Source organism: Populus trichocarpa, chromosome 3, assembly GCF_000002775.5.
Source record: "Populus trichocarpa isolate Nisqually-1 chromosome 3, P.trichocarpa_v4.1, whole genome shotgun sequence".
Classification (NCBI taxonomy): Eukaryota; Viridiplantae; Streptophyta; class Magnoliopsida; order Malpighiales; family Salicaceae; genus Populus; species Populus trichocarpa.
In genome coordinates, this window is record NC_037287.2 from 20964751 (window position 1) to 20984044 (window position 19294).

The following is a 19294-nucleotide window of genomic DNA, read 5'->3' on the forward strand; positions in this document are numbered from 1 at the left end:
GCTAAAACTCTTTTTTTAAAAAAAAAAAAAAAAAAAAAAAAAACACATTCCCTCTTCTTATTCTTTCAATCAATCAAGTTCCACAATATTCACTCTCAAAACCCTAATTTTCCCCTCCAAAACCACCCCACCAACAATTACCACTCAAAACTCACACAATTCTACGCGTTTCCCACAAAACGCTGTCGAATTTCCTTGTTTTGAAGCTCTCAACGTTGTTTTCTGGTTCAATTTCGAGGAATTGGACAGTGAATTATTACGGTTTTGTTGTTCGCCATAAGAGGAGGCTAAAGCTCGAGACTTTTTAAAGGGTTTTTATTTAAAACCGCAAAATTCGGTAACTTGATCGAATTTGAGTTTTTTTAGGGTTTAGTTGAATTTCGATGCACATTAGGGATTTGGATAGTAGTGATTAGCCTATGAAAGTTTTGATCTTTTTCTGTTTTGGTTTGGTTTTGTTGAATTTTTCTTTAATTTCTTGTTTATCAAGTTATAGGTGGCGTTTTTTTTTTTGTGAAGTACCGTTTTTTTTAAAAAATTTAGCTGTAGTTCCTTGTTTATGAAGTTATTTAGTTGGTGCTTGAAGCAAAAAGGTAATTAAGGAGATTGTGTGTGGAATTAAGTTTTATTTTTAATGTTTTATAGGGTTGCAGGAGCTAAATCTGTGAATTAGGGCTTCATATGTGTGGATTTGGCTTAAATCTGTTGTTTTTTTGAAGCAGGAGTGAGCATTTATGATCTCTGAAATTGTTTATGAAGTTATTTAGATGGTGCTTGAAGCAAAAAAGTAACTAAGGATTGTGCGTGTAATTATTATTTTTAATTGTTTTATATGTTTACAGGAGGTAATTATGTGAATTAGGGCTATTTTTTATTTTGGTGAATTTGGCTTAAATGTGTTGTATTCTGAAGCAGGAGTAAGCTTTTATGATCTTTGAAGTGTGCTCCATAATTTGTTGATTTAGAAATTTATTGTTTTAATTGTTTGTCAGGTCGTTTGTAACTTGCATTTGTGAAGAATTCGTTTGGTTTGTTAAGGTGGTTGAGTTTGTTTCCTGTGGTTAGAAGGTTGAAAGCAACAGGCTTGATTTTTTAGCTGTTGAAATGGATTATGAGCTTTCCGATAGTAGTGGTGAGTTAGTTTAAAGTGTTTATTGTTATTCGTAGTGTATTTTTTTTTTCTCTTTAGCTCATTTCATAATTTGTAAGCTTACTGTTGATATGAGATTTGTTTGTGTTTGAGCTTCTAAAACAAGGTTTAAGGTTCAATATGGTTAGAAATGCATGAGGTTGTTCATGGTTGATGATAATCAGGTGTTTGCACTTTAAGGTTAAGAGGAAAATGTCTGGTTTTGAACTGATGTTTGAATTGAAAGTGTAAGAAATCACTAGGAATGGTTTACTCATTTGTTAGTATGTCAGTGTCTTGGGATATACAGGGAATGGACTTACTTCAGTAAGAGATGGCAGGCATATACTTGCTGAAAAACTTTTCTTGACCCAGGATGTCAAGGGTTTTTTCATGGAAACTTACTACTCCAGGCATGGATGGGTGAGGTTGAGGTGGGTTCGAGTCTAAAACAATGCCAACAACAGAAAGGGGCAGCTGTCTGTATTTCTTGGAAGGAATCTCTGTAAACCGAACCATAAACCAGGTAGAAATAACTTGAAAGAAGAGTATAAGAGGATGGTTGGTGGTATTAACATTTCCAGATAGAAGAAACAAAACCTGAGAGCTGTCTGATATTTCTTGCTAGAAGCTTTCATGTGTGCAACTGTGATGAAAGATGTGCTGTTACATTTTACTGAAGCGCATGCACTCATGCAGGCTGGATCTAGACAAATGGAATCATTCTTTTCTGGCTTTGAGTATATCAATGTTGAAGAGCTACTTTCAGTTTCGCCTGGTTACTTGATTGGATCTTTGTAAATGTTTTTCTGTTTGGTCATTGCATCTTTTAGATTTTGTTCTGTACATCGGTGTTTAGATGATAGAAATTTTTTCATTTTTCTTTACTGTAAAGAGTTCATGCATTGTGTTTTTTATCTCTAAAATTGCAGGAACTGATGATGACCTTCCACCAACACATCGAAATAGATTCCAAAGTGGGGTGCGAAGTGCTGGAAATGGAAGATCTGCAGTTGGTGGTGGTGCTTCACAGCCAAGTTTGCATAGTGACATGGAAACTCAAATCCACAATATTGAACAAGAAGCATATACTTCAGTCTTGCGAGCCTTTAAAGCCCAGTCAGATGCCATTACTTGGGTATTATCTTTGTCCATTTCATGTACATTAGATTTATGTTCTATTAATGGATGTTAAACAAATTTTAGACTCTCTTCCTCTGATTGTTCTTCTCCAGGAAAAGGAAAGCCTAATTACAGAACTCAGAAAAGAACTAAGAGTTTCAGATGAGGAGCACAGGGAGCTCCTAGCTAGGGTTAATGCTGATGATATTATCCGGAGGATAAGGTTTAGTTTTTTGATTAAATATCTGTTGAGCAGATTCTTAAATGATATAATGTCTTCCAGTCAGTTTTTCTAATATCTGTTGAGCTGATTCTTAAAAGATCCTATGATTTCAGGGAATGGAGAAAGGCAAATGGGATCCAACCTAGCATGCCAAGCACCACCCAGCCTTCTCACAACCCTATAGCTAGTCCTTCTGCTTCAGGATCACGCAAGAAACAGAAAACATCGCAGTCAGTCGCCTCATTGTCCATGGGTGCACCTTCTCCTGTATTGCATCCATCTATGCAACAATCTACATCAGCCCTGAGACATGGCCCTCCTCCTGGATCTGGGAACAAGAAGCCCAAATCAGTAAGTTGAATAAGTGAGCAAAATGATGAGGATTTGTACAGTAAGTTGAATAACTTTTTTATCCTCTACTTTTGGTTAATGAGGCTGTCTGCTGCATCCTCAACAAGTCCATGCAGCAATGTTCTACAGGTTTGTCTGGCAGGGCACAAGTTGCTAACCATGGCTCTTCAGGTGCCTTTGCAGCCCATGATTTAATTGGAAAGAAAGTTTGGACTCTATGGCCAGAGGATAACCACTACTATGAAGCTGTTATAACTGACTACAATGCAGTTGAGGTACATTCTACACTTGATTATGTAATAATCTGCCTATCATTGGCCTTTTAACGTTTTCATTTTCCACAATTCACAGGGGAGGCATGCTTTGGTTTATGATATTAATACAGGGGATGAAACGTGGGAATGGGTCAATCTCAAAGAGGTAAGGTTTTGCTGTGTTCCTGGGAGCTGATAACTTGATGTGTTTTATTTACATTTAGTTGTCTTAATGCTGACCAGCAAATTGTTTGTGGTTGTAAAATATCGATAGAATTTATCTCCCTTTTTTTCTGGTTGTGAGGGTGTGAGAATTCTCTGTTCTGTATTGCATAATAGTTTGGGTTAAAGTGAGATTGATGCTTGGTCTTCTGAAAGATTTGAACGTTGATCCTGCTTGCATGTTCTCTTTTTGTAGCATATCCAAAGATTTCTCATCCCAACTGGTTCAACCACTGGAATATGAAGAATTGATTTGAAACGGAATTTTTCCATTGGATATGATTTTATTCTGCAGTATTGATAAGATCAAGCTAACCTTCTTCTTTTTTTTCCCTTTTGTGTGTGTGTGTTGCGTGGTCGTGGATAATGTAAAGCTAAACAAGCCCTTCACTCCTTTGACCTCATTCTAGGCTAGTAGTAGTGTCAAGCGGTCAATTAGTGATGCATTCAACGTGACATGGAATATTACTGATAGTGCTTGGTTTTTTTACCACCGTCTTCCCTTGTGTAGTTGCCATCAATTGTCTTCTTGTGTTCCCATCACTCTTTCTCTTGGAATCTGTCGTTTACAGAGTCAAATGAATTTCTAGTTTATTGTTGCTACTGATCTATATGTGTTCATGGCAGATATCTCCTGAAGATATTAGGTGGGAGGATGAGGAAACTGGACTTTTCCGTAGAGGTGGCCGGCCTGGACCAGGCCGTGGGAATAAGAAATCAATTGCACGTGGTGGCGCTGTTGCTGCTGCAGGAAGAGGTAGAGGAACCATAAAGGGTCAATCCAAAAAAGATTTCTCTTTAACCAAGAATGGCGTTGCGAAGAAAGCTATGGGTGATATTGAGATACTTCACACAGATACTCTAATAAAGGAGGTAAGATGGATGTTGGAACTTGTTTCACATACATTAAATGAAAGGAACTTCTCTTCCCTAATTTAATGAATTTGAACAGGTAGAAAAAGTTTTTGGTGCTAGCCATCCTGATCCTTTGGAAATTGAGAAAGCAAAGAAAGTTCTAAGAGTAAGTACCACACACCTCGAATTGTTCTACTATCTTCAGTTGCTGCATTTATATCTTCCCTTTCATGCAGGAACAAGAACAAGCCCTGGTCAAAGCAATTGCGAGGCTTGAAGATGCATTGGATGGTCAAAGCGGTAATAACTAATTGCACATAACATGTTTCTATCATAATCAATAAAGATTCCCTGCTATCTGTTGTATAATCTAATTATAGTTTTTGGTTCATATCAGCCTGTAATAGTTTTATACTGTTATTCCTACAATTACTAGTATTTTTTTCATTAATCTAGTGGGATGCAAGTAAACATTTTATTGCTTGTCTTGAATTCTCAAGCATGATCAGCTATGACTTCATTTTCGTGTTAAGCATCAGTGAGTTTTTGATTGTTGAACAGCCAAATCATTTTGACACGTAGCACCGGTCCCATTCCTTAATTGTAGTGGATTATTGAAAACAATCCATCATTGATGATAAAAAGAATAAAATGTTTCTTTTTCTTGGCATCAAAGCAGATGAGGGAGAACATCCACTTCCCCATATTCAATCAAGGGACCAGAATCGGGGATGGAGAAAACGGCCATATGATGAGATTGTTGGTGAAGGTAGAGGAATCAAAGGCTCAGGTGGCAACAAAATGGCAAGAAATGGTAGAATTGTTCCTAGTGATCATCATGATGAGAATTATGACATGTGACTATTAGGCTTATTAGCAACTAGTGGCCCTGACTTGTATTATAGCTTGCTCTAATTTTATGACCAGCAAAGAGCATGACAATTCCTTGGCTAATTGTCTATTGGCTAGTGGAAGCAGTAGCTTTGATTCCAGTGTATGTTTTGTTTCATTGAATTATGAAATATTGATGTAAATTATTTTGACAGAAACATCTGAATATGTAAAAATGGCAGAAAAAATCTCTCTCGTCAATATTGCAATAGCAATGAGGTTAGAGGCCACTCTCACTCATTAGTTGACTGCAATCCATCATTCAAAACCTGCAAATTAAACAAAGATAATCGGCATGCACAAGAAATACAGTTCAGGCAATCTAACCCGGCACACCTCACAAGCCACCAAGGCATCTTATATTCCTATAAAGATGAGGTAAATGTAAGGATTAGGTTCACCATCTGGTTATCAAATTCAGCACCTTCCATTTGGAAGTGGCTTGCTCCTTCAATTAGATGTGTTTCAACACGTCCTGCAGCAGAACTCAGCTTGTTCTGCAGCTGTTTAACACTGGTAAACCCATCCCGAGTTCCCATAACGAAAAGTTTTGGCTTTGGAGACTTCAGGATTCCCTTGTGGTGTCTTCCAAAAAGGATAGAGGCGAACATGCCAAAAGGGTACCCTATACTTACATAGCCGATGACTTCTTTAATCTCATCTACGGCAGAACCTGCAATCGGTGCGCCTGTACCAGGAGAAAACATAATCCGAAGATTAGTTAGTTTCACACAACGAAGTCAGTGCAATTTCATGTTGCAATAGCAGTTAGTGGAATTTCATGTTACCATAGCAGTTAAATGTCGAGAATTTAGAATTATTGGAATCATAGTAAAGCAGCAGCATGAATTCATCACCATCATGCTAAACAATGACTAGAGTGCAGCAACACCCTAACAAATAATATTTCAGCGAAGATTTGCTATAATTGACAGCGCAAGACAAGTTGTAAAGCTCTACTGGCAGGGAGATCAAAACAGAACTGCATGGAGTATATAATGGGTTGATCAAAATTCAATCAAAAGCAACAGAAAAGAAAGCAATGTTCAGAAGGATCAACTTCATCAGCAATACAGATTAGGAAGGAATTTTCCATTACCTAAAGCTTTCCCATTATATGGACACACCAATATTTCTAGATATCCAGCTCTTTCTTTTTTCCCATCACATGGAAATTACATGTGATGGTGGCCTGTGGCAGCCTAAATTATGGCAAAAGGGGTTAATCTGAACATAGAGGCGAAACGTTTAAGCCAAAAGCTTCAGTAAGAAAAACAATCTGATATTCAGAAATGTGACACCTAGAAATGTCAGTGCTTTTCTTACAAAACTGTTCATCTTTATAATATTAACTCATCCTACCAACTAAAATCCATCAAAACAAACAGAATACAAGAACCAGAAAAGTAGTTGAGATAAAGTCACAGAAAGCAGATCTTCAAATCCCAATTTATGGACAAATTGAACAAAGCATATGCTAGAGCTAGACTAGTTCTATCAAGAAGCAAAATCATCACCAAAATTCAAACTGATTACCATCAATAATCTCAAACTAAGTCCTCAATCCCATCAAACTTCCAAATTAGCATATTCAACCATGCTGCAAATTACATGTAAAAATTGATTTGAAACATCAAACCTTGACACTATATGTCCAAATCAGGCATTCCTTGGACATCAAGATCATGATGCACCTTCTCAGATATGCTGATGATAATAAACTGTTTTCTCTTTCGTTCATTTTTCTTTGTGATATGAAATTATGAATAACACCAAAACAGTAGAATCTAACTAACAACTATCACAGATTCACATTCAGGAACCAACACTCAGTTCACAGATCCAATGACTCACCATCCCCGTGAAGACCAATCAAATAAGCATTCTAAGTAACACCCACGAAGCATAAAACTTTCCTCACCAAAAATCACAAATCACAGACACATAAAAAAAAAGAAGCAAAAAACACATACCCGCAGAAGAACCCACCAACAAAATCCTATCAGAAGACAGATTCTCACAAACCCATTTGCAAACAGCAATGACATCCTTGATTTCAGCAAAACCAGTAAGAGAAGGCCTCCCAGTAGACTTACCGGCACCTCTCATATCAAAGGTCACGGTTTTATAACCTTTTCCAGCCAACCCAGCAGCAATTCCTTTTAAAAAAGCTTGACAACCACCCAAGATCGAAAATGGATGTACAAGAACAACCACCAAGTTGTCTGTTATCTTCCCTTCTTCCATTGGCTTGAACAGCCTTGTATGAAGCTTGGCTCCATCACTTGTCTCTACTTTGGTGGACTCAACTGTATAGTTTGACATCTGAGGCACAAAGAGAGGAAATCAGAAATGGGGTGGCTTTGACGAATGAGAAAGAGCGAAAGATTGAGGCTTTTTGTAACTTGGTTGGACAAGACAAGAGTTAAGAAAGAGGAGCGACGAGATCAGGGGGTTATGACTTGTGAAATGGAAGTTGTTTGTCAGGCAGGTTTTTGGGAGTGGGAGAAGAAAAACTAGCTAGAATTTGAGTGAAGTGATTGCACGTGGGAAATTTCTTTTATAATTTTTTTTTACCACAATAGGTCATTTTAAATCAATTGACATGAGTAAAACTTTTTGGAAATTTTTTATAATTTTTTTTACCACAACAGGTCATTTTAAATCAAATGAAATGAATTAACTTTTTTGATAAATTAGTGTTTCAAAATTAAAAAAATATAAAAATGAAAGAACATATTTTCTTATATTTCTTGTTATAAAAAAGATAAAAACTCATTTCAAATTTTTTTTAAGAAAATGTTTATTTTACATCTTTGTTTTTTTCTGTTCAATTAAATATTTTTCTGTTTTTTTTTTATCTATACTGTTATCTTAAGACACTAATTAAACAAGTAAATTAAATTATTTTGAGTGTTTTCCATCATTAGACCAATCTTAAGGATTTAACTAAGTTGTCCAGAGAGTGAAATTTGTAGATTTTGAGAGACTGTCATGTGTGTTTAACATCACATTAATTGTTTTAGTTGAGAAAAAAAACATTAGCACACCTGAAAGTAGTAAAAAACAATTATTAGATAATGAAGGTATTAGGATCATTTGGCTTTGGCTAATCCTATGGATAAAGATACAAGTAAATCAGAATTTTGATATATAAATTGGATAAATTTCATATCAAAATCCATAAAAATAATCTAAACATGAAATTATTTTCATTTAACTTAGTAAAAAAAACTGAAATGAGTGAGAATATTTTATATAAGTTGAACTTATAATCATTAAATCCAAAATATTTTAATATAATATCAAGATGAAGATATCAAAACTTTCAACATGCTTAAAAAGAAAGAGGTACAAATTTGAAAACATAATTCACATGATTGAAAACATTTTACTAATTGGAAACAATCTAGAGGGTGAAATTGGGAGTGAGGAGGGGGTGTGCTCAATTGAAGTCTTTGGTGCTTAGATAAATGAAGAAAGTATCTAAATCATTCTCTCCCTCTCAACCAAAATTGTGACTTTGAACAACCTAAAAGCTTGAAATAACAAATATGCTAAAAGATATTGGAGATTCATTGTAGCTACTCTTATATTTTTTTTTTCTGTGTTGATTATTTTTTCATTCCCATCAAAAAATAGATGCATGTGAATTAATGGTATTTTAGTATTTTTCATATAATCTATAAGTTAGTACTGATTTGTTTGAATGTATTTTTATCTATTTAATATTTTATAAATAGTAAAATAACCAAAATACTATCAGAAGCAAAAAATATTAAATGGTGTCAAATAAGGGTATTTAGGTATTTTTTTTTATACACGATAAAATTACACTTGCACCTTTGGATGCAAGACATTTAATTCATTTTGTTAGGAGTATTTTAGTCTTTTAATAATAATAATAATAATGATTATGGTGTTGATTATTAAAATAATAATAGTATTAATAGAAATGTTGCTATTATTATTAATAATGATAATATTAGTAATAATTGTGGTGATGATAATAACAAAAACAATAATTTAATAGTGGTAGACACAATGATAGTAGTCATAATAATAATAATAATAATAATTAATAATTTTAGAATTTGAAGATCATGATTCATTTGCATACTTCAAAGACAAGCAAAAAAAATAATTAAAAACCTATCATTCATGTTTTCCCTAGACATGCTGTGTATATTCACTGGCTGGCTATACTACAAACATTCTATAACTTCAAAATACAATCCCACTTCCTCCCTTCTGTCTGATCTTTCCACACAATCTCACCCCTTTTCTCTACTGACTATGCGGACGTCACTCTACTGCCCAAACAAAAATCCAAAAATCTCTCCAAAATAATTTACATTATACAACCACCACCATCACCTCCTTGATCTCTTCTTCGCTCTTCCAGCACCCCCAACTCCGACCTCAGAATCATCGTCCTCTCTCCCTCTCTTCCCCGTCCCACCACCCGAATCCATTTGCTTTTTCGGTGGCCTTCCTCTTTTTATGTTTCGACTATCTTCTCCCAAACCTCTTCCTTTCGAACTCCTAGTTACCCTCTTTGTTATCCTATCTGCTTCCCTTCTTCTCCTCTTTTTATCCACCGTTTTACTATCTTTACTCTCATCCTCCGATGAGGAGGAGTCATCGTCGTCATTCTCCGTCACTTGACCTGGAGAATTTTGCTTCATTCTTTTCAAGAAGCTTGCTGCTCCTAGCTTCTTCCTGCCTGTGCTTTCTTTCCTATCTACCGTAATCTCCAACGCGTCATGTGAACTTAATTCATTACCACCATATTGATGCTTTATCTCTCCATTCATATTGCTTGCTCTTGAGTTTCTACGCCCCGAGACTGACCTCTCTTTTGTTGTTTTCTTCTTTAAACCCTTCTCCTCGATCCTCACAATCGAGACTTCAAGCTTCTTTTCATTTGCCTTGGGTTTTTCTTCGATCTCTGCATCTTTTTTATCATCTTTTTTACCAGCACCTTCAGATATTGCTTTTATGGAACTGTGTTTGCTGCAGGCCACCATAGTAGAAGTAGATTTGTTCGGCTTTGAAAAGGAAGCAGAATATTGTTCAGTTGCAGGTTTGACAGCCACAGGTTTCGGTTTCGGTTTCTGAAGCTTCTCCTTCATTTCCTTCAAAACTACAGCTCGAAGTTCATTCGCAGCAAGATTTTCTGGTGAGTTTTTTCTGAAGAAAACGATTGCGTTGTTCAATAAAATCAGGAGATCCTTGAACAATTTTTTGAAGCATTTGGAGTAGACCCCTTTATCAAGCCTAGATTGAATCATTTGGAGATCCATGTGCTGCCGAATCAACTTTTTGTACCTTTCAGATTCCTGCAAAACAATATTATTGTTGTTGTAAATAACATCAGATACTGATCAGAAGTACCATAACGAATAAAAAAAAATACTTTTTATTTCAAAATTCCCTCCTGAACACGCAGGGTCACTAGCAATCACTGTTGAGCCATTCGACACCAAACAAAAGATGTTGGCTATTCCAAAGAAGACATGGAATCAATTTTGCAGGAATATTGTAACTTTTATATCAGAATTATGGGAATTCAATTAATAATTCAGATTATTCTCTACTTTATTTTTAACCTTTATTTTTAATTCCTCTGCCACAATCACATTGAGTTTGACTAATAAGCTTAGATTGTAAGCATAAGTTGTTTAATTCCTCGGCCACAATCAAATTGAGTTTGACTAATAAGCTTAGAATGTAAACATAAGTTGTCTTCGACGAGGAAAGAAAATTCGTGTGGCATGTCAAAAGTGGCAATCCACATCCTACCCGATCTAAAATAAATAAATAATAAATAACCTTAAAATTTAAGCTAATTATGTTGAATTTGAGTTATGAATGCCCAAAAAAAACCCAATTACAGCCCATTCGGACTTGGGTCAAGTTTAAATAACTATTTTGAGCTTGAGTGCGGGAACAAATAATACAAAATCCATTCCATCGATATCATTGTCATCCATATTTCCTTCCTCTAAAAAACTAAAATACGTGGCTGGGGATTGCTTTTTTGAAAAACAAGCCCAAATGCTATACAGAGAGCAGAGAGCCCAAAACCCACCCTGTCCCTTTTATTTTCCAAGCAACTGAGAACACGTGCGATGAGGTCATAAACCAAATAGCCGTCAAAAAGTCAATATTCCTGACCGTACAAAACAGGCTTTTATGTCCACCAACAGATTGGCAGGGGTGGTGGCCAGCTCTTATTTATAGATACTGTTTATTTTTATATTTTAAAAATATTTTAAAATATTTTATTTTTTTTTCAAATTAATATTTTTTAAAATATTTTTAAATCATTTTAATTCTTTGATATAAAAAATAATTTTTAAAAAATAATAAAAATATTATTTTAATATATTTCTAAATAAAAAACACTTTAAAAAACAACCACAATCATAATATCAAACATCAACATGCTCTAAATAAGATTCAATCCACGAAATTTTTTTGACATACTTTTGGAGCATGGACGACCTGAAATTACCCCCTGCACTTAAGAATATTTCTCATCTCAGAATATATTTTCTAGGTACTGACTATAGCATATTCTATCCCCACAACTAGTTATTTCACCTCTTGAGAATGTTTAAGATTAAGATTACGTTCGATACAAGACTGATGGGGCTGGAAATTACTTTTGTACCATCGATGGTACAAGTTTTTGAGCGAGGTTAGGTATCAAGGAAGATAGCTGGGGTCTTCGCAGGGTAAATCTTGCCCACAAATCCCAGAAATGGCTGTCTCAAATCAAAATACACAAAATAATTTTTAATTTTTCTAATTATTCTATACCTATTTTCACCAAAAATCCATCTTCGAATTTATTATCACACCAAATATACTTTTCAAAAACTTTGTACATATATAAAGATTATTTTTCAATAATTCACTTCCATTTTCTAACCTCACACCAAGAGTCGCCTAAATCTTTACTGCGGATCGGAATGAAAAGAAGAAGAAGAGAGAATTAAAAAATAAAAAAATGATAAAAGTAGATTGATTGAGAAATATCATGGCATCCATAAAGTTTGCGAAGAGAACGAGTTCCATACGTGAAAAGTTGTTGGTCCTAGCAAATAAGAAGGTGATTGGCTAGCTGGCTCCTAGTTAGTCAAAAGGCATAGAAAGACGACAACAAACAAAATTACAAAACCGAAGATAAGAGAAGAAAGGCATCAAAATATTTCAAACCATGTAATTGTTTAACGTAAAATCTTAACGTTGAAGCATCTTTAATTTCTTGTTGATAGATTAAATTAGGTGGTAGACCGATTTGAAACCCCTTTTGTGGTTTCTAACTTGTAAGACTAGAACTAGATTCACACAAGTTTTGGACGAAAGAGAGAGCAGACGAGCAAGAAATTAGAAAATGGCATTTCAAAACTTGTTATGATTTTCTAGAAAATTATCCTATTAAAAGAAAACTGAATATATGCAGCCTATTTCCCAATATCTAGCTCCTAAATCTTGCTTTTCAGGAAAAATTCCCTATTGGCAAAAAAAAAAAAAAAAACTCTACTTCTTCTGTACATAGTACTTTTAATTATGAATTAAAACATTCGCGTGCAATCATATCCAATCCTCAGCCACGAGAATCAATCATGTTTGAATAGAATATTTTGTTAGTCTAAAACAATAATATTAAACTCAATTTAACTTGACAGGAATATTAACTTGGCGCCCCAACTTTTAATTTTGACAAGTCAAAAATAAAATGGATAAGAGTTAACTCGGTATTATCCAATCACCTTGATTAAAATCTAATTTGATTTAAAAAGAATTTCTAAACAATATTATTTAAATTTTTTTAAAAAATCTTAAAATAATATCATTTAATTTACTTAGATTAATATCAATCTATAATCCAAACCTTGAATATGGTCATGATACAATTCAATTCGGGCTTAATAAGTTAGGTATAAAGCTTAAAAAGCCAAATGGATCAGTGACAGTGAGTCAACACGCAGACGTTATATTACTATTATTTTCTTTTCATTTATGAACAAGGCAAAGGGCAAAACATTATAAAAAACATGGCTTTCAATTCACTTGAGCCAGCTGTTGAACAAGCCAGCTGTGTATTAAATAAAGGTGTTTTGCGTTGTGGTTACAAAATGCTTTTCAAAAACTTAATCTATCTCTCAAAAGATATTTAGAAGTATAATAATGATTATTTTTTAAAATAATTTTTATTTAAAAATATATTAAAATAATATTTTTATTTTACTTTTTAAAAATTATTTTTGAATAAAAATAATAATAATTTATTGTTTTTTAAATTTTACAAAATAATAATTGCACAGCCTTGCTAAACACACCTTAAAACAGACAAGCCAGCAACAACTGCAATTATCTTTAACTGTACTCCAAAAATCATTAACGTTATTTTCAAAACTCTTACTTTGGACCCCACCTAGACCAAGATGCATTGCATCCTCACCGTCCACCCAAGATCTAAATATCTAATGTACGGCACCGCAAAAAAGAATTTTTAGAAACTAGGAGGCGCATGCATTGCAATATTAACCTCGACATCCTCCTCCATCGTATTCTCCCCACGATTTAAATTACCAAAACACCCTCACATGAACACGGTCTGCCTACTATTATATAACCTCAACACAGTCCAGTGCCAAGCTGTAATTGCAATTTTTTTATTAAAACGTAATTAATGTTTTACCTAATAGTGTTAACGTGAACCGTCATACCAACTAAAATAAAAAAATTAAGCTGGATTCCAATTAAATTAAACTTTTATTAACTTAAATTTAATTACATTTTAATTAAATTTTCACATCGTGTGAATTAAACTCTTGAATCACATCGATAAAATGATTTATCCAGCTATTATAATTATCGTCGTGGAATAAATTGATACAAGATATAACATAAGTAGCATGATTTTAAATTTAATTTTTTATATCATATGATCATGTAAACTCTCATTAACTTAAATTTAATTAAATTTTCATATTGCGTCAATCAAATTCTTATATCATATGTTAGTACAAGGTATGACATAAGTAGCATGATTTTAATTTTAAATGTTATATCATATTATAATATGTTTTTTAATTTTACTTTTTATATATTTTATATTTTAAAAAGGAGTAATTTATAAAGATTATAAGAATATTACCTGGCTTCGAAGCCGCTTTTCAAAGATTGAGCCGAGCTGATGAGAGCGAATAATCTCAAGAAGTTTGAGCCATGGTTCAGATTTGACGGCAGGCAACGTTTTCGTGGCGGGAGAAACCTCATCATCACCACCCTCTCTCTCCTCCTCTCCACTGCTACTCCCTTCTCCACTACCACGACGTCGTTTCTTCTTTTTCAGCGACAAACTCACTGAACTTTGCACGTCACTATTATTATTATTATTATTATTATTACTATTATTAATCTGTTTAATATCCTTCTCTTTCTCTTCCCGCTTGGACTCCCCTACTGACTCACCTAACTCGTTCGAGTCAGGACCGAGTACACCCACCCGACTCACACTCTCAATTTTCATTTCCTTTTTCGGTTTTTTATCGTCTTCATCTTCTAACTTACCGTTATATGACCATTCCCGCTCAGCTTCCGGGTCAGATCCTAACCGAGCCGGATCTGGATCATCCTTAATCGAATCCGGTTCAGGTTTTACCTCTGTATCCTCGTCTCGTTCTTTCTTCGCTTCCGCCTCGGCTTTCTGCGGCTGTTGACTCGTCGAATTGGATTCATTGAACGATCGTTCATCACCATCACCACACTCCTCACCGGTCGCGGATTTCCCGGCGACAGTCTCCGGAGAAGGCTTCGGCAGATCTGGTGGCTTCTCCTTCAAGCTCTTCTCTCTATCCTCTTCCAATCTCTTCACCTTCATTTCAAGCGACCTGTCAATCAACACCGAACACAAAACTCGTTAGATCTCAAAACAAAGCTGCAACCGCATCTTTCAAAGACCAAACCGGTGTCGTTTACTGTTAGTTACACGATAGATACGTCGCGCTGATGGACTTCACGACGAAGCTCATCGACGCGAAGTTTACGGAGCTCATCAACTAACAAAGAAGCGGTGTCGTTTTGTAGCTCCGTAGGGAAACCGAAACGTCGTTTGAGATCATCGAACTTGTCAATACAGTTTTGTGAAGTGAGGGAGGACAGAGTGGAGGTTCTGTTAGATACTTCCATAGCTATGGAGTCCCATCTATCTGTCCCATGCCGGTTCACGGCGCACGCTAGCAGTAACTCCTCTAACGTGCCCCATGGCGTTGACGGTTGCTGAAGCGGCTGTTGTTTAGCCATGAAGGACGAGAAATGTCGACGAACAAGATGAAGAAAAACGTTTCATTTCATGGTGTTTAAGATTTATTTGAAATTAGGGTTTTTGTGCTCTGATTGATTTGATCTGTCATATATATACAGTCTGATTGTTAATGGACGACGACGATGAATTTTTCTTCTCTGTTTCGATTTTGCTCTTGTTTTCGCGGTTTTGGGTTTGGCTATTTCTCATGGGCTTTTTAAAAAAAGTTTCGAGTGATTGATGAACGAAAGCTTGCAATGGAATTGGATTTTGGGGTTGGTGAAATGAGAGTTTAGTCCCTGTAGATGCAATAATGTTACACTTTGGATCCTATAGGTTATCCTTGTACGGTCGTAGTTTATACTAATGTGTTATTAGCCTGATCTTGCCCGACAGGTCAATCATGCGACCCCTTAATCTAGGATTAGGCTTGGACTAGGTTTTATATTCAACCCGGTAGTGGTTGATTGGATAAACCTTGTCGACTTGAACCTAATCAAAATTAGTTTATTTTAAAAATAAAAAACATGTCATTTTAAATTTTTTTTTTTAATAATATCTTTTTATATTTATTCAAGTTAATTTAACTTAAACTACTGAATTCTTGATCTAAGTTATGAGTCAATTTGATTTAATAAGTATGATTTAAATAAATAGTGTTATTAAACTCAATTAGGCTAGTAAAATTAATGGCTTGCTCATCCAAGATCTAGACTAAATCAGTTTTAAATTTAGATAATTAAGAATTAATTTTATATGTTAACCTATAAAAACCTAGTTTAATTTTTAAATTTTTTCAAAACAATTTAATATTAACTTAAAAAAAATAACAACATCATAATGGCCCAAACCCATGACCGGAAGATCAGGTTTAATGACTGGTTTTTTAAATTTCATGATGTTATCATGTTACCCTTATGTGTTACCTCAACAAAAAAAAAAAAAAGCAAGTATTTTTTCAAGTTTGCCAAATTTCACTAGAGCGGGAAAGGAAACCTTCATCTCGAAAATTCCTCTCACGGATAAAACACAGCTATTACTTCTGCAACTAACAAAAACACTCTCAAGAATCTTGCTCTGGGATTTCTTTGTTTTTTTTTTCCTTAAGACTCTTGAATCAGAATTCTTGGAAGCTGTTTTTTTTTTTGAAGATTATGAGTAGAACTGTGAAGAGAGAGGCAGGGAGTACTAGCAATGGAAACCCAGGTGACTTGAACCAAGAACCCAGGGAAATGAAGCGCGAACGAGTGACTCGGAGCCGAGGCAAGTCAGGAGTGGAAGAACCGAATCAGCAAATGGACCGGCGAGTCCTCCGGTCCATGTATCGTACCTTACAGAATAGAATCAAGGGTATTGATTATTTCTTGGTTTCAAATTGTTCAATTTTTTTATTTATTTGTATTTATTTATTTATTTATTTAATTTTTGGTTGCAGATAAGAGAGATGATTTGACGAGACACGATTTGGATAGGTTTAATACTATGATTAAGGAAGTTGAAGACTTGCATAAATTTGGTAAATTTGATTTTTTTTTATTCTCTACAGAATTTATTTTTATTTTTGAAATTAATTTAAAATTAATAAGTACGAGAAAATGTGATTTTGTTTTATTATTCTTGTAATTATGCAAAGAATGTTAAGATTTATGGATTTTCGTGTGAACCCACATTGGGAATTCAGTGCAGAAGCCAAGAGAGCAAGTTGCAGATGCAGAGGCGTTATTAGGGTTAGCTAACACATTGGTGTCTTCTGTTAAGTCACAGTCAAATGAGGGTATTACACCTGCAGATTTTGTGTCCCATTTGATTAAAGAGTTTGGACAGCAAACTAGGAGTCTAGACAATGATGAGGATGCTCCGGTTTCAATCAAGTGGAAAGATCTTGGCCTTCTTGTTTCTCCTATTTTTCGGAGGTGCACGGGGGTTAGTACGATGTGAGTCTTCGTTTCGTACCCTCTTATACCATTATTAGTCTGAGAAACGCTAGTGAAATTCGATCACTACTGGTGCGTGGAAATGTAGCTAACGTGGTGTCTTGATCATGCGTGTATTAAATACATGTTGCGCTGCATGTACATATGAGCATTGACAGTTGTAATAATCTGAACTGTCATTGGTGATTATCTTTTGGTGCTTATGTTTTCTTGATGATGTTTTGTTCAGGTTGGGACCAATGAATACGGAGTTGAAACAAAGAAAGGCAGCGGTTCATAGAAAGCGTACAAGGCCAGCTGAAAAGGCTCGGCCTGAAGAGGTGATACTCCTTTTTTTCTCATCTTTAATGTTGATTTTGATTGCAAGATTGAGTGATTGCAAGATTTTGATTACAAGGCCAACTGAAAAAGCTCGGGCTGGTTGGGGGGGTGTTGTTATGCTAGTTGCAGACTGTGGGAACGGGGAAAGCAAATCCTGTTTCTATTTGCAGTGTCAATTGTGATTTATAAGTTTCTCGTATTTGAATAGATGCAAGGTGTGTGTTAGTGTGTTCCAAAGTTCAATAATCCATAACTAGTTGTGATTTGTAGTGTGTTCCGAAGTTCAATGATCCTAAAAGTTTCTCGTATTTGCTAGACTATAACTATGACGTGCACAATTGATTTTCCCATGATTTTCTGGCAAGAATTAGCACTGATACAAATTAGTGGTCATGTGAACTAGGTTGATGATGCTGGAGGAGAAAAGAAGACAGATACTGATAAGAATATGAAAATAATCTTTGATATCTTAAAGGAGAAGAAAAGTGTTAGACTTGAAAATTTGATCTTGAACAGAAGGTCTTTTGCAGAGACTGTGGAGAATTTATTTGCACTCTCATTCTTAGTGAAAGATGGCAGGGTTAAAATTGTTGTGGATGAAAGTGGATGCCATTTTGTTTGTAAGTGTGTTTCTTCAGAGTAAATTCAGATTTTATCTTCATTTGATTTGTACTTTTTATATTTTTACTGTTGGCCTGACTCTTTTTGTCACTTATTTCTTCAGCACCTAGGAATGCTCCAGCTCCCAGTTCTGTTATGTCAGGGGAGGTTGCTTACAGACATTTCGTGTTCAGATTTGACTTTAGAGATTGGAAGGTAAGGAATAGGAATTTGATTTTTTGGGCCAACAAAGATGTCTAACTTCTGTTTTGGCAATAATCGATTTGCAGCTGATGAAGGGTGTGGTGCCGGATGGCGAGGAGCTTATGCCACATAGGGAAAGTTCTGGTGCTTCTCAGGTGGAGCCAGATGCTAACAACACTGAAGGAACACGATCTAGGACACCCATCAGGAAATTCTCTAGGAACCGTGGCCTGGTTGTCCAAGAAGATTCAGTTGTCGTGGAAGACTCTCCCGATATTGATGATGATGTAGATGCAAGAGCCACTGGCCTCATGAGGTGTAGGCGTAAGCTTGCTTGAATGAGAGGCTTGCTTAATGATTGCAAGTTATGGTAGCGGCTTCTATTTTGGGTTGCATAATGTGTATATATATACAAGTAAACCTTGCGTATTTAGGCTACTAAGTAACAATTTGCAGTGCCGGCTGCAGTTTCAGGCTGATGCTGTCTTTTCGCTTTCCTTCTGGGAAACTGATCTTCAAGTTACAAGCAACTTCTTTAGGATTCTATGCAAGGATGATTTGTCAAACTAGTCCACTAACCTCAGTAGTCACTATGCATATTCGTCATGAAAGACCAATCCAAGTTCTTAGGGACATTTTGTACTTGGTGCATTACTGCAATCTTTTCAAATCAGTTACTGGTTTTTGGTAGGTTATTATTATGCCTTGCCTCTTGAATTGGTAGATAATGTTAGCTAACACAACGGTGCCACACAGTCATACAGTAATACTAGCAAAGTGTTATCGAACGTCCATAAGCAACTGATTCACATACCGTGAGTCAATTGGTAGATAATGTTAGCTTGCAGCATAAGCTGAAAGGAT

At 35.3% G+C, this 19294-nt stretch overlaps 4 protein-coding genes across 8 annotated transcripts; 2 read left to right on the plus strand and 2 right to left on the minus strand.

Moving 5' to 3' along the window:
- Window positions 1-49: 49 nt before the first annotated feature.
- LOC127903894 (protein EMSY-LIKE 3-like) lies at window positions 50-5248 on the plus strand. Of its 5 annotated transcripts, XM_052451613.1 has the most exons (12): window positions 50-337; window positions 646-724; window positions 993-1132; window positions 2062-2267; window positions 2365-2474; window positions 2588-2825; window positions 2909-3100; window positions 3177-3245; window positions 3929-4174; window positions 4254-4322; window positions 4393-4456; window positions 4836-5248. In XM_052451613.1, exons 3-12 carry the CDS (start codon window positions 1105-1107, stop codon window positions 5015-5017), a joined length of 1404 nt encoding a protein of 467 aa, XP_052307573.1. In that variant the 5' UTR covers window positions 50-337; window positions 646-724; window positions 993-1104; the 3' UTR covers window positions 5018-5248. The 5 variants fall into 5 exon arrangements, with proteins under 5 accessions (XP_052307573.1, XP_052307572.1, XP_052307576.1 ...); XM_052451612.1 differs by lacking the exon at window positions 646-724; XM_052451616.1 differs by lacking the exon at window positions 50-337 and adding an exon at window positions 1505-1655 and having other exon boundaries at window positions 344-1132.
- Window positions 5249-5291: 43 nt separating this feature from the next.
- LOC127905118 (uncharacterized) lies at window positions 5292-7572 on the minus strand. Its single transcript, XM_052451617.1, has 2 exons — window positions 7021-7572; window positions 5292-5735 (listed from the first exon to the last, which is right to left on the minus strand). Exons 1-2 carry the CDS (start codon window positions 7370-7372, stop codon window positions 5413-5415), a joined length of 675 nt encoding a protein of 224 aa, XP_052307577.1. The 5' UTR covers window positions 7373-7572; the 3' UTR covers window positions 5292-5412.
- A 1526-nt stretch (window positions 7573-9098) lies between these two features.
- Window positions 9099-15613, minus strand: LOC127905083 (uncharacterized). The gene is made up of 3 exons (XM_052451389.1): window positions 15057-15613; window positions 14223-14958; window positions 9099-10389 (listed from the first exon to the last, which is right to left on the minus strand). The coding sequence occupies exons 1-3, from the start codon at window positions 15368-15370 to the stop codon at window positions 9421-9423; spliced, it is 2019 nt and encodes a 672-aa protein (XP_052307349.1). The 5' UTR covers window positions 15371-15613; the 3' UTR covers window positions 9099-9420.
- A 680-nt stretch (window positions 15614-16293) lies between these two features.
- LOC7461392 (non-structural maintenance of chromosomes element 4 homolog A) lies at window positions 16294-19072 on the plus strand. Its single transcript, XM_002304857.3, has 7 exons — window positions 16294-16721; window positions 16807-16887; window positions 17053-17305; window positions 17535-17625; window positions 18030-18246; window positions 18351-18442; window positions 18517-19072. Exons 1-7 carry the CDS (start codon window positions 16526-16528, stop codon window positions 18766-18768), a joined length of 1182 nt encoding a protein of 393 aa, XP_002304893.1. The 5' UTR covers window positions 16294-16525; the 3' UTR covers window positions 18769-19072.
- The last annotated feature ends 222 nt before the right edge of the window (window positions 19073-19294 follow it).

Bases quoted from the DNA above. Each gene is read 5' to 3' on its own strand.
- LOC127903894 (XM_052451613.1), top strand. From the start codon at position 1,105: ATGGATTATGAGCTTTCCGATAGTAGTG. The intron at 2,826-2,908 runs GTAAGTTGAATA...TTGGTTAATGAG, and splicing joins GGAACAAGAAGCCCAAATCA to GCTGTCTGCTGCATCCTCAA. The intron at 3,246-3,928 runs GTAAGGTTTTGC...TGTTCATGGCAG, and splicing joins AATGGGTCAATCTCAAAGAG to ATATCTCCTGAAGATATTAG.
- LOC127905118 (XM_052451617.1), bottom strand. From the start codon at position 7,372: ATGTCAAACTATACAGTTGAGTCCACCAAAGTAGAGACAAGTGATGGA. The intron at 5,736-7,020 runs GTATGTGTTTTT...CTCCTGGTACAG, and splicing joins GTTGGTGGGTTCTTCTGCGG to GCGCACCGATTGCAGGTTCT.
- LOC127905083 (XM_052451389.1), bottom strand. From the start codon at position 15,370: ATGGCTAAACAACAGCCGCTTCAGCAACCGTCAACGCCATGGGGCACG. The intron at 14,959-15,056 runs GTAACTAACAGT...GTTGATTGACAG, and splicing joins CAGCGCGACGTATCTATCGT to GTCGCTTGAAATGAAGGTGA. The intron at 10,390-14,222 runs GTAATATTCTTA...ATTGTTTTGCAG, and splicing joins AAAAGCGGCTTCGAAGCCAG to GAATCTGAAAGGTACAAAAA.
- LOC7461392 (XM_002304857.3), top strand. From the start codon at position 16,526: ATGAGTAGAACTGTGAAGAGAGAGGCAGGGAGTACTAGCAATGGAAAC. The intron at 16,722-16,806 runs GTATTGATTATT...TTTTGGTTGCAG, and splicing joins CTTACAGAATAGAATCAAGG to ATAAGAGAGATGATTTGACG. The intron at 17,626-18,029 runs GTGATACTCCTT...CATGTGAACTAG, and splicing joins AAAAGGCTCGGCCTGAAGAG to GTTGATGATGCTGGAGGAGA.